The sequence below is a fragment of the Oncorhynchus masou genome, chromosome 23 (assembly GCF_036934945.1).
Source record: "Oncorhynchus masou masou isolate Uvic2021 chromosome 23, UVic_Omas_1.1, whole genome shotgun sequence".
NCBI classification, from domain to species: domain Eukaryota; kingdom Metazoa; phylum Chordata; class Actinopteri; order Salmoniformes; family Salmonidae; genus Oncorhynchus; species Oncorhynchus masou.
The window spans coordinates 25,856,696-25,869,570 of NC_088234.1; the positions used below are offsets into that span (position 1 = coordinate 25,856,696).

The 12,875-nt window shown below is 43.1% G+C and overlaps 1 protein-coding gene across 1 annotated transcript; it reads left to right on the top strand.

Annotated features, from left to right (window-relative positions):
• Positions 1 to 3,584: 3,584 nt before the first annotated feature.
• On the top strand, positions 3,585 to 8,625 carry LOC135509949 (uncharacterized). The gene is made up of 4 exons (XM_064930768.1): positions 3,585 to 3,659; positions 4,682 to 4,873; positions 6,920 to 6,997; positions 7,444 to 8,625. Exons 1-4 carry the CDS (start codon positions 3,601 to 3,603, stop codon positions 7,586 to 7,588), a joined length of 474 nt encoding a protein of 157 aa, XP_064786840.1. The 5' UTR covers positions 3,585 to 3,600; the 3' UTR covers positions 7,589 to 8,625.
• Positions 8,626 to 12,875: the final 4,250 nt, after the last annotated feature.

The following is a 12,875-nucleotide window of genomic DNA, read 5'->3' on the forward strand; positions in this document are numbered from 1 at the left end:
GAACCTATGCTACCGTAAATACAGAATCTTATGCATTCTAATAACCGCCCATCCGGAAAAGGAAAATGCAAGATATATATTCACTTTGAGCCGTGCTTTGATAGATGGGTCGAAGATGGAAGACTGGTTTGCCAAGCAGAGATCGCCATTGTCCTTTGAATAATCTTTCTGGTCTTAGTGTTGTAGAGCGGATACGTTGAAGTACCCTTCTTAGGAGATTGCCTGTCCTCGTCCTAGGCTGAGTTCTCAACTGCAGCTGATAACCGCGATGACTTGGATGTAATGACTTCTTCTTTGGGGAATAATAGTTCAAAGTTCATACCATTCTGCCATAATCAGCTCGCGCTGTATTCTGGCTGGTCTAGTCGAAATTCACAATTCTTACGTGGCAATCGTCACCTCCACGTTATCTTGTGTCGTAAATTTTGTTAGGTTGTAGTTGAAATAAGCCCTTTTAAATGTACGGACAGCAGTCCTCACGTCATCAGGAACTAAGGTTGAATTCCGTCAACAGGCTTTTGCACTGGGGAGAGAAGGGCGTGTTTCATAGTTCTCAACCAATGTCTGTTCACTTGGGTGTGGCCACTGACTGGGCCTAAGTTATACTATGAAACAATTATCTTATTTAGGAGGCTAAAATGACATTTAATCTTTTCACAAATAGTTTCATATTTAAACATTTCAATGCCACAACAATTGATACTTAGAATGTGTAGACTTTCCTAGATCCAATTTATGTCGTCCTATATATATATAATGATATAATGTCCCAGACAACAACTGATCTGACATAATATTCTTTAAGTACCAACAGACACTTTCAACTGGTTGAGAAAGCGAAATAATGTTCCATTCCCCAACCTTTTGATGTTACCATACTTTCTCTGTGGTAACAAAGGGCTTTCCAAGAGTCCATTCTGTAGAGTGGAGAGAGAAGGGGGAAGGGGGGGGGGGAAGTCATAAACCTCACCCAACAGGGCAACATCATGAAGGTGCTTAGGGTCATTGTCCTGTTGGAAGGGGAAACTTTGCCCCAGTCTGAGGTCCTGAAAACTCTGGAGCAGGTTTTCATCAAGGATCTCTCTGTACTTTGTGCCGTTCATCTTTGCCTCGATCCTGACTACTCTCCACCATACCACCACTGTGCTTCACTATAGGGATGGTGCCAGATTTTCTCCAGACACTTGGCATTCAGGCCAAATAGTTTAATTTTGGTTCAGACCAGCGAATCTTTAGGTGCCTTTTGGCAAACTCCAAGTGGGCTGTCATGTGCCTTTTACTGAGGAGTGGCTTCAGCCTGGCCACTCTACAATAAAGACCTGATTGGTGGAGGGCTGCAGAGATGGTTGTCCTTCTGGAAGGTTCTCCCATCTCCACAGAGGAACTCTGAAGCACTGTCAGATTGAGCATCGGGTTCTTGGTCACCTCCCTGACCAAGACCCTTCTTCCCCGATTGCTCAGTTTGGCCATGTGGCCAGCTCTAGGAAGAGTCTTGGTGGTTCCAAACTTCTTCCATTTAAGAATGATGGAGGCCACTGTGTTCTTGGGGACCTTCAATGCTGCAGAATACCCTTCCCCAGACACTATCCTGTCGCGGAGCACTACAGACAATTATTTTGACCTCATGGCTTGGTTTTTGCTCTGACATGCACTATCAACTGTGGGACCTTATATAGACAGGGGTTGGCCTTTCCAAATCATGTCCAATCATTTGAATCTATCACAGGTGGAATCCAATCAAGTTGTAAAAACGTCAAAGGTGATCAGTGAAAACAAGATGCACCTGAGCTCAATTTCGAGTGTCATAGCTAAGGGTCTGAATACTTACATAAATGTGATATTACATTTAAAATGTTTAATACATTTGCAAACATTTATTAAAACCTGTTTTCACTATGGTGTATTGTGGGCAGATTGCTGAGGATGTATTTGTATTTAATCAATTTTAGAATAATGCTGTAAAGGAACAAAATGTGGAAAAAGTCAAGGGGTCTGAATACTTTCTGAAGGCGCTGTATATGCAGTTATCTTAGCCGGCAAGCAAGCCAGCCAGATAGAGTTAGTTATGTTAGTATGCATGCTAGCCTAGCCAGCTAACTTGCCAACCACCATGGTTGACATAACTAAGTAATTAGCCAGAAATCAACACCAATTAATCTAGCCAAAGCAGGAACCCAGAGACCACAACAACAACAACAAATCCAGTAGATATACAGTACAGAGCGGAGACTTACCGATTGATGGCTGAGTTGGCAACCAAATAAGAGCCAAGGAGCGAGGTGCTTCAGAGTGAGGCGCCGTTTCACCGGGCCGAGGAGGAGACCGCTAATAGAATAGCAATAGTACTAAAACCCGGAAATGAGTCTGGGTCGTTCAGCCATTCCTTTGGGGAAAATGTATGGAGAAAGAATGGAGAAAAACACAGAAAATAAGGGCTGAGGTTAATACGGGCTTTGGAGATCTTATACGTTTTGTTCTATAAGAACATCAACATCCCTGCTGTTCACACAGCGTGGTTACCAGGGGACTAAAACAGCTGAGAAGTTGAGCCTCACACTTCAAATCGCTTAGTGGTTGCGGAAATTAACCCACTATGCTGTTTACTTTCTGCATCTACATCATATCGCTGAGTCTACCTTTAATAACATGTATATAGATACTGTTACTGTTACATTTGCTGTGTTATTTTAGCCAGTGATATTACTGTTTAGTGTTATATTGCTTATTTCAGGGGAAATGTGCAGTATCTATTAGTATTCGAAAGTACACTGAACCAAAAATTAACACAACATGAAAAAATTTCAAAGGTTTTACTGAGTTACAGTTCATATAAAGAAATCAGTCAATTTAAATAAAAGCATTCGGCCTTAAACTATGGATTTCACATCACTAGGAGTATAGATATGCTAGTCACTGAACTTTTTTTTTTAAGGTAGGGGCGTGGATCAGAAAACCCAATCAGTATCTGGTGTGACCATTTGCCACATCTCCTTCACATAGAGTTGATCAGGCTGTTGATTATGGCCCGTGGAATGTTTTTCCACTCTTCAATGGCTGTGCGAAGTTGCTGGATATGGACGGGAACTGGAACACGCTGTTGTACACATGACTGGAACACGCTATTGTACACATAACATGTCTGGTGAGTATCCAGGCCATGGAACAACTGGGACATTTTCAGCTTCCAGGAATTATGTACAGATCCTTGCAACATGAGGCTGTGTGTTATCATGCTGAAACATGAGGCGATGGCAGTGAATGAAAGGCATGACAATGGGCCTCAAGATCTCATCACGATATCCCTTGACTAGAAGAATAACTATAAAAACAATTTTTGTTTGGGAATAACTGGGCCAGTACATTGTGGAACATTTAGAGAGAAATGTATTATGTAGAATGAACATGGCTCTCTGACACGTGGAATAAGGAATCGTGTCAACTCTATTCATTACATTTCTATCTGAAACTTAACATATTGTTACGCCACTTGTTATGCCGGGTCTTGGCCTTTGGGAGAACCCGTGGACAGGAAGGGGTTAACGGCCAATGTGATTATCCAGATCTTGTGATCCAGAGCTGAGCCATGAATGAGTGCCTTTTATGTGCAGTGAGCGGACTGCATCTCAGCCGGTAAAGCTGCCTGAAAACCATACATCGCGGTGAGTTGGATCAAATGGAATGATTACCTGTATATAGATCTGTTCATGTGCTGTATGTATTGGTTGTGAAATCATGTTTGCCTATTTGAACTGACCTGCTTCTATGAATGTTCCTATGTATCTCTGACAAGTTTGAGAGACAGCTTTGCTGCACCCGTGGTGTCATTCGTGAGCGATCCAGATTGTTTTTTTAAGAGTTGCTGACCGTAGCTTTTTCATATAATTATTTCAAATGGCAAGATTTAAAAGATGTTTGTAGAACTATGAGAGGGCTTATCTGCCTGGAGAAAAACATTGAGCTTCCCTGTTGCAAACCCCACCCACATAGCAACCCAGGCAGGCTGAAGCAAACGCTTAAAGTACGCAAAAGATTACAAATAGTATTTGAACCCAGGTTTCCCTGGGACATCAGCTGATTTAACTATCTTGTCAGTCAATTATATGTACAATTCAGCAGATGTTTAGGTGAGCTATTAGCATTTTGGCTGCTTGTTTATGTTTAACTCCTGGAAAAGAGGTTTTGGTAATTAGTACTCTCAATAACTAAACCATGATGCCCTTGTCGTTTTGATTTGAGGGTGGATATTGGGAGTTATGGCGCCATGTATCTGAATCCCCTGGTAATCTGGCTAGTTGACACAGAGAAGTGAGGTGTTGGGAGGCTGTAGCTCTGCCTCTTGGACATGGAGACAGGGGGGCCTGGTCAGCCCGGTCATCCAGGCCCGGTGCTGGGGCTTCGGAGTCTCTCCTTTGCCTACCAGGGATTGCTAGAGATCCCCTACGAAGTCATACTAGCCCAGCGAGACACCCTGGAAGTGTTGGACCTCAGCTACAACCTGCTGGAGGAGTATCCTTCTGCTCTGAGCCCTGTAGAGACAGAGGCAAATACACACGTGTCACACACACACACACACACATCTGAATTCCATCTCTCTCTTTCATGCACCAATCAGAAACATGCTATGCATGTGTACTATACTATTAACACACAGTCTACCTGGCAATGTTTCTCCTTCATTCAGCTGCCAACGGAGCCCAGCTCTCCTGGGTGAATTGGGTAAACTCAGCACTCTGATCCTGGACTGCAACAGCTACTCGTCCCACGTCAAGTTCCCCTACATGCCTAGTGTCACCACCGTGTGGATCAACAAGAACAAGGTCAGCAACCTGCCCATCTTCGTTGAAGAGATCCGAAGCAAGTTCCCCAACATCAAGTAAGACTGGCTTTTACTGAAGCCATTGGGGCAGTGTGTGCGTGTGTGTTTTTGCCTGGGTGACAGTTTCTGTTGAAGCCAACATCTTTGTTGTTTTCATTCCAAACTGCGTTCAGTAGGGTGCAACATTGTGGAGCACTGAACAGACATGTTAATACAACATAAAAAAACATGAAACCAGAACACAAACACCATTTTCAAGTTAATATCACATGCACAAGTACAATGAAGTAATACATACATCAATGTAATCCTAAAAACAACATAAGTTAGAACAAACAAGAAATACAAATAAGATAAGAACAACACAAGAAAGTAAGTAAGCCACATCCAGGGTCAGTTCCAATACCATATTTACAATGTGCAGGGGTACTGGAGTGATAGAGGTAGATACAGTGAGGGAAAAAAGTATTTGATCCCCTGCTGATTTTGTACATTTTCCCACGGACAAAGAAATTATCAGTCTATAATTTTAATGGTAGGTTTATTTGAACAATGAGAGAGAATAACCAAAAAAATCCAGAAAAACGCGTGTCAAAAATTGCATAAATTGATTTGCATTTTAAATGAGGGAAATAAGTATTTGACCCCTCTGCAAAACATGACTTAGTACTTGGTGGCAAAACCCTTGTTGGCAATCACAGAGGTCAGACATTTCTTGACGCTGGCCACCAGGTTTGCACACGTCTCAGGAGAGATTTTGTCCCACTCCTCTTTGCAGATCTTTTCCAAGTCATTAAGTTTCAAGGATGACGTTTAGCAACTCGAACCTTCAGCTCCCTCCACAGATTCTCTATGGGATTAAGGTCTGGAGACTGGCTAGGCCACTTCAGGACCTTAATGTGCTTCTTCTTGAGCCACTCCTTTGTTGCCTTGGCCGTGTGTTTTGGGTCATTGTCATGCTGGAATACCCATCCACGACCCATTTCCAATGTCCTGGCTGAGGGAAGGAGGTTTTCACCCAAGATTTGACGGTACATGGCCCCTTCCATTGTCCCTTTGATGCGGTGAAGTTGTCCTGTCCCCAAAGCAGAAAAACACCCCCAAAGCATAATGTTTCCACCTCCATGTTTGACGGTGGGGGTGTTGTTCTTGGGTTCATAGGCAGCATTCCTCCTCCTCCAAACAGGGCGAGTTTAGTTGATGCCAAAGAGCTCCATTTTGGTCTCATCTGACCACAACACTTTCACCCAGTTGTCCTCTGAATCATTCAGATGTTCATTGGCAAACTTCAGACGGGCATGTATATGTGCGTTCTTGAGCAGGGGGACCTTGCGGGCGCTGCAGGATTTCAGTCCTTCACGGCGTAGTGTGTTACCAATTGTTTTCTTGGTGACTATGGTCCCAGCTGCCTTGAGATCATTGACAAGATCCCCCCCCGTGTAGTTCTGGGCTGATTCCTCACCGTTCTCATGATCATTGCAACTCCACGGGGTGTGATCTTGCATGGAGCCCCAGGCCGAGGGAGATTGACAGTTCTTTTGTGTTTCTTCCCTTTGCGAATAATCACCAAGCTGCTTGGTGATGGTCTTGTAGCCCATTCCAGCCTTGTGTAGTTCTACAATCTTGTCCCTGACATCCTTGGAAAGCTCTTTGGTCTTGGCCATGGTGGAGAGTTTGGAATCTGATTGATTGATTGCTTCTGTGGACAGGTGTCTTTTATACAGGTAACAAACTGAGATTAGGAGCACTCCCTTTAAGAGTGTGCTCCTAATCTCAGCTCGTTACCTGTATAAAAGACACCTGGGAGCCAAAAATCTTTCTGATTGAGAGGGGGTCAAATACTTATTTCCCCCATTAAAATGCAAATCAATTTATAACATTTTTGACATGAGTTTTTCTGGATTTTTTTGTTGTTATTCTGTCTCTCACTGTTCAAATAAACCTACCATTAAAATTATAGAGTGATCATTTCTTTGTCAGTGGGCAAACGTACAAAATCAGCAGGGGATCAAATACTTTTTTCCCTCACTGTATGTAAAGGAGTAAGGTGACTAGGCATTTAAGTGTTGTTGTCTGACCTCTGGATGTTTTTACTTCCTGTAGGATTCTCAGCATGATGAACAACGAATCAGCACCCAGCTACTTCAATGGGGGGAGTCTAGACCAGTACATAGACTACAGGTGAGCTTGAGTGAAACACAGCTGATACACTAAAGCTGCACCTCTTTGATCAGGTGTCTTTTCAGATTCAGATGAGAAGGATGTGTTGTGTAACCTTCACAGGTCGTAGGAATATGACATGATTCTATAACTCAAAATAAGTTGGGAGTTAAAATTGTGTGATATGCAGTGCATTCGGAAAGTATTCAGACCCATTGACTTTTTCCATTTTGTTACGTTACAGCCTTGTTTGAAAATGTATTAAATTGTTTTTTCCCGCATCAATCCACACACAAAAAAACACTTGCGGGTCGGTTTTGGAACGCGGGCCGCCTGGTACAGACCCCTGCTATATACCAGACTTACTGTTCCTCATCAATATGTTCTGTCATTACTACAGTATGAAATTATGTGCTTTATGCTTTTTGTGTCTCGCCCACCAACATATTCCTCCTCTGGCCACACAGGCAGTATGTGATCAGTCAGATCCCAAGCCTGAAGATCCTGGATGACACTGAGGTTTTGGAGAAAGAGAGAGCGCAGGCTAAGAAGACCTATAGGATGCAGAGGACCAGGGAAGGCAGCAAAAAGAGGAAGGAACTTCAACATTGAACCCTCCATAACACTGCTGCCTATCGAACTGAACTTCAAAGATTTATCAAGATGAGAAAAATAATCATTGTATAGATAGATAACTAGTTCAAGGCAAGTTAGCATAATTTAAAATATATTTTCAACATGTTTATCAAAATTAAAATGGGATAACTTATCTTATGACTTTATGGTTGAGGGGATTCTAAGCTGAAATATGGAATTGTTTTAAGATGGTCATACTATGGAGCATTTAGCTATTTGATTTGGAATTTTAGGACCCCTTCAGGTACAACACATATTTGCTAAAATATTGAATTTGGCCTTTACGACTATAGCACATAGAAATACATTGAATAACACATTCATAAATGGCTAAAAAGACAGTCAGAAAATAAATCATTAGGAACAAGTTTTCTAAAAGATAAGAATGCTCAGGAAATATACAATATCAGTCTTAAGTTTGGACACACCTACTCATTCAAGGGTTTTTCTTTATTTTTTACATTGTAGAATAATTGTGAAGACATTAAAACATATGGAATCATGTAGTTCCCAAAAAGAAAATGTAAAACAAATCGGAACATATTTTAGATTCTTCAAAGTAGCCAAATCAAAGCAAATTTTATTTGTCACATACACATGGTTAGCAGATGTTAATGCGAGTGTAGCGAAATGCTTGTGCTTCTAGTTCCGACAATGCAGTAATAACCAACAAGTAATCTAACTAACAATTCCAAAACTATTGTCTTATACACAAGTGTAAGGGGATAAAGAATATGTACATAAAGATATATGAATGAGTGATGGTACAGAGCAGCATAGGCAAGATACAGTAGATGGTATCGAGTACAGTATATACATATGAGATGAGTATGTAAACAAAGTGGCATAATTAAAGTGGCTAGTGATACCTGTATTACATAAAGATGCAGTAGATGATAGAGTACAGTATATACGTATACATATGAGATGAATAATGTAGGGTATGTAAACATTATATTAGGTAGCATTGTTTAAAGTGGCTAGTGATATATTTTACATCATTTCCCATTAATACCCATTATTAAAGTGGCTGGAGTTGAGTCAGTGTGTTGGCAGCAGCCACTCAATGTTAGTGGTGGCTGTTTAACAGTCTGATGGCCTTGAGATAGAAGCTGTTTTTCAGTCTCTCGGTCCCAGCTTTGATGCACCTGTACTGACCTCGCCTTCTGGATGATAGCGGGGTGAACAGGCAGTGGCTCGGGTGGTTGTTGTCCTTGATGATCTTTATGGCCTTCCGGTAACATCGGGTGGTGTAGGTGTCCTGGAGGGCAGGTAGTTTGCCCCCGGTGATGCGTTGTGCAGACCTCACTACCCTCTGGAGAGCCTTACGGTTGTGGGCGGAGCAGTTGCCGTACCAGGCGGTGATACAGCCCACCAGGATGCTCTCGATTGTGCATCTGTAGAAGTTTGTGAGTGCTTTTGGTGACAAGCTGAATTTCTTCAGCCTCCTGAGGTTGAAGAGGCGCTGCTGCACCTTCTTCACGATGCTGTCTGTGTGGGTGGACCAATTCAGTTTGTCTGATGTGTATGCCGAGGAACTTAAAACTTACTACCCTCTCCACTACTGTTCCATCGATGTGGATAGGGGGGTGTTCCCTCTGCTGTTTCCTGAAGTCCACAATCATCTCCTTAGTTTTGTTGACGTTGAGTGTGAGGTTTTTTTCCTGGCACCACACTCCAAGGGCCCTCACCTCCTCCCTGTAGGCCATCTCGTCGTTGTTGGTAATCAAGCCTACCACTGTTGTGTCGTCCGCAAACTTGGTGATTGAGTTGGAGGCGTGCGTGGCCACGCAGTCGTGGGTGAACAGGGAGTACAGGAGAGGGCTCAGAACGCACCCTTGTGGGGCCCCAGTGTTGAGGATCAGCGGGGTGGAGATGTTGTTGCCTCCCCTACCACCTGGGGGCGGCCCGTCAGGAAGTCCAGTACCCAGTTTCACAGCCGCCCTTTGCCATGATGAAAGCTTCACACACTCTTGGCAATCTCTCAACCAGCTCTACTTGGAATGATTTTCCAACAGTCTTAAAGGAGTTCCAACATATGCTGAGCACTTGTTTGCTGCTTTTCCTTCACTTTGCGGTCCAATTCATCCCATACCATCTCAATTGGGTTGAGGTCGGGGGATTGTGGCCGTCAGGTCATCTGATACAGCACTCCATCACGCCCCTCCTTGGTCAAATAGCCCTTACACATCATAGAGGTGTGTTGGGTCATTGTCCTGTTGAAAAACAAATGATAGTGGGACTAAGCGTAAACCAGATGGTTTGGTGTATCGCTGCAGAATGCTGTTGTAGCCATGCTGGTTACGTGTGCCTTGAATTCTAAATAAATCACAGACAGTATCACCAGCTAAGCACCCCCACACCATCACACCTCCTCCATGCATCATGTTTGGAACCACACTGGCAGAGATCATCTGTTCACTTACTCTGTATCTCACAAAGACATGGCGGTTGGAACCAAATCTCCCCAATTTGGACTCCAGACCAAAGGACAAATTTCCACCGATCTAATGTCCATTGCTCGTGTTTCTTGGCCCAAGCAATTCTCTTCTTATTGGTGTCCTTTAGTAGTTTCTTTGTAGACATTTGACCACGAAGGCCTGATTCACGCAGTCTCCTCTGAACAGTTGATGTTCAGATGTCTGTGACTTAAACTCTATGAAGCATTTATATGGGCTGCAAGTTGAGGCTGGTAACTCTAATGAACATATCCTCTGCAGCAGAGGTAAATCTGGGTCTTCCTTTCCTGTGGCGGTACTCATGAGAGCCAGTTTAATCATACCGCTTGATGGATTACATTGTTTCCCCACCTCAATCTACTCACAATGCCCCATAATGACAAAAAGAAAACAGATATTTAGAATTTTTACAAATGTAAAGAATAAAAAAATAACAAAAACATATTTACAAAATTGTTGTTGAAGCAGTGATTACAGCCTTGAGTCTTCTTGGATATGATGCTACAAGCTTGGCACACCTGTATTGGCACACCATTATTCTCTGCAGATCCTCTCAAACTCTGTCAGGATGGATGGGGAGAGTCGCTGCACAGCTATTTACAGGTCTCTCCATAGATGGTCGATCGGGTTCAAGTCCGAGCTCTGGCTGGGCCACTCAAGGACATTCAGAGACATGTCCCGAAGCCAATCCTGCGTTGTCTTGGTTGCGGAGTTGTTGTCCTGCCTTCGCCCCAGTCTGAAGACCTGAGCGATCTGGAGAAGTTATCAGGGATCTCTCTGTACTTTGCTCTGTTCATCTTTGCCTCGATCCTGACTAGTATCCCAGTCCCTGCCGCTGGAAAACAACCCCTCAGCATGCTTCACCGTAGGGATGGTGCCAGGTTTCCTCCAGATGTGATGCTTGGCATTCAGGCCAAAGAGTTCAATCTTGGTTTCATCAGACTAGGGAATCTTCTTTCTCATGGTCAGAGTCCTTTAGGTGCCTTTTGGCAAACTCCAAGCAGACGGTCATGTGCTTTTTACTGAGGAGTGGCTTCTGCCTGGCCACTCTACCATAAATAACTGTTTGGTGGAGTGCTGCAGAAATGGTTGTCCTTCTGGAAGGTTCTCTGATCTCCACAGAGGAACTCTGGAGCTCTGTCAGAATGAGCATGTGGTTCTTGATCACCTCCTGACCAAGGCCCTTCTTCCCCCGATTGCTCAGTTTAGCCATGTGGCCAGCTCTAGGAAGAGTCTTGGTGGTTCCAAACTTCATCCATTTAAGAATGATGGAGGCCACTGTTCTTGGTGACCTTCAACACTGCAAAAATGTTTTGGTACCCTACAGACAATTCCTTCGACCTCATGGCTTGGTTTTTGCGCTGACATGCACTGTCAACTGTGGGACCTTATATAGACAGAGGTGTGCCTTTCCAAATCATGTCCAATCAATTGAATTTACCACAAGTTGACACCAATCAAGTTGTAGAAACATCTCAAGGATGATCAATGGAAACAAGATGCACCGGAGCTCAATTTGAGTCTTCTGTAAATAGGTTTAGACTTTTTTAAATGATTCTTTACATTTGTAAAAATAAAAATAAAAAAAATAAAAAATGTTTTTCGCTTTGTCATTATGGGGTATTGTGTGTAGATTGACGAGACAAACAAATAATTTAATCAATTTTAGAATAAGGCTGTAACGTAACAAAATGTGGAAAAGGGAATACTTTCTGAATGCACTGCATACAAAAGTGTGTGGACATCCCTTCAAATTAGTGGATTCGGCTATTTCAGCTATACCGGTCACTGACAGGTGTTAAAATTTAGCACACAGATATGCAATTTCTGTAGACAAACATTGTCAGTAGAATGGCCTTACTGAAGAGCTCAGCCATCTTTCCAACAAGTCAGTTAGTCAAATTTCTGCTCTGCTATGAATCACGCTTCACCATCTGGCAGTCCGATGAACGAATCTGGGTTTGGGATGATTTAACTGGAATGTCGGCTACCTGCCCGAACGCATAGTGCCAAATGCAATGTTTGGTGGAGGAGGAAGAAGGATCTGGGTTGTCTTTCATGGTTTGGGCTAGGCCCCTTAGTTTCAGTGAAGGGAAATGTTAATGCTACAGCATACAATGACATTTTAGATGATTCTGTGCTTCCAACTTTGTGGCAACAGTTTGGGGAAGGACCTTTCCTGTTTCAGTATGCCCCCATGCACAAAGCGAGGTATATATAGAAATGGTTTGTCAAGAACTGTGTGGAAGAACTTGACTGGCCTGCACAGAGCCCTGACCACAACCCCATCGGACACCTTTGGGATTAATTGGAATGTCGACTTCGAGCCAAGCCTAATCGCTGTCCACTTCGAGCCAAGCCTAATCGCATCAGTGCCCGACCTCACTTATGCTCTTGTGGCTGAATGGAAGCAAGACCCCGCAGCAATGTTACAACATCTAGTAGAAAGCCTTCTCAGAAGAGTGAAGGCTGTTATAGCAGCAAAGGAGGGACAAACTCCATATTAATGCCCATGATTTTGGAATGAGAGGTTCGACAAGAAGGTGTCCACATATTTTTGGTCTTGTAGCGTACATGCCCTATCCAGAGTAGCCTACTCTCCCTTCTCTCACAGCTGGAAGTGCTAGCAAATCTTCACCCTCTTCCATGGCTGTTAGCTAGCTACCTATCTACCTTGCTACAAATGCATTTGGAGTTACAATGATAAATACATCAACATAGCTATCTAGCTAATATGAAGTTAGCAAGCTGTTGATATTTAATTCACGTAGCTAGCTATACAGTATGTAAAGTTAGCTAACTAG

What these genes read in the sequence shown, in the direction of transcription:
- LOC135509949 (XM_064930768.1), top strand. Translation starts at nt 3,601, where the DNA reads ATGTGCAGTGAGCGGACTGCATCTCAGCCGGTAAAGCTGCCTGAAAAC. An exon ending in AGCAAGTTCCCCAACATCAA is followed by an intron (nt 4,874 to 6,919) that starts GTAAGACTGGCT and finishes TACTTCCTGTAG; the next exon opens with GATTCTCAGCATGATGAACA. An exon ending in GACCAGTACATAGACTACAG is followed by an intron (nt 6,998 to 7,443) that starts GTGAGCTTGAGT and finishes CTGGCCACACAG; the next exon opens with GCAGTATGTGATCAGTCAGA.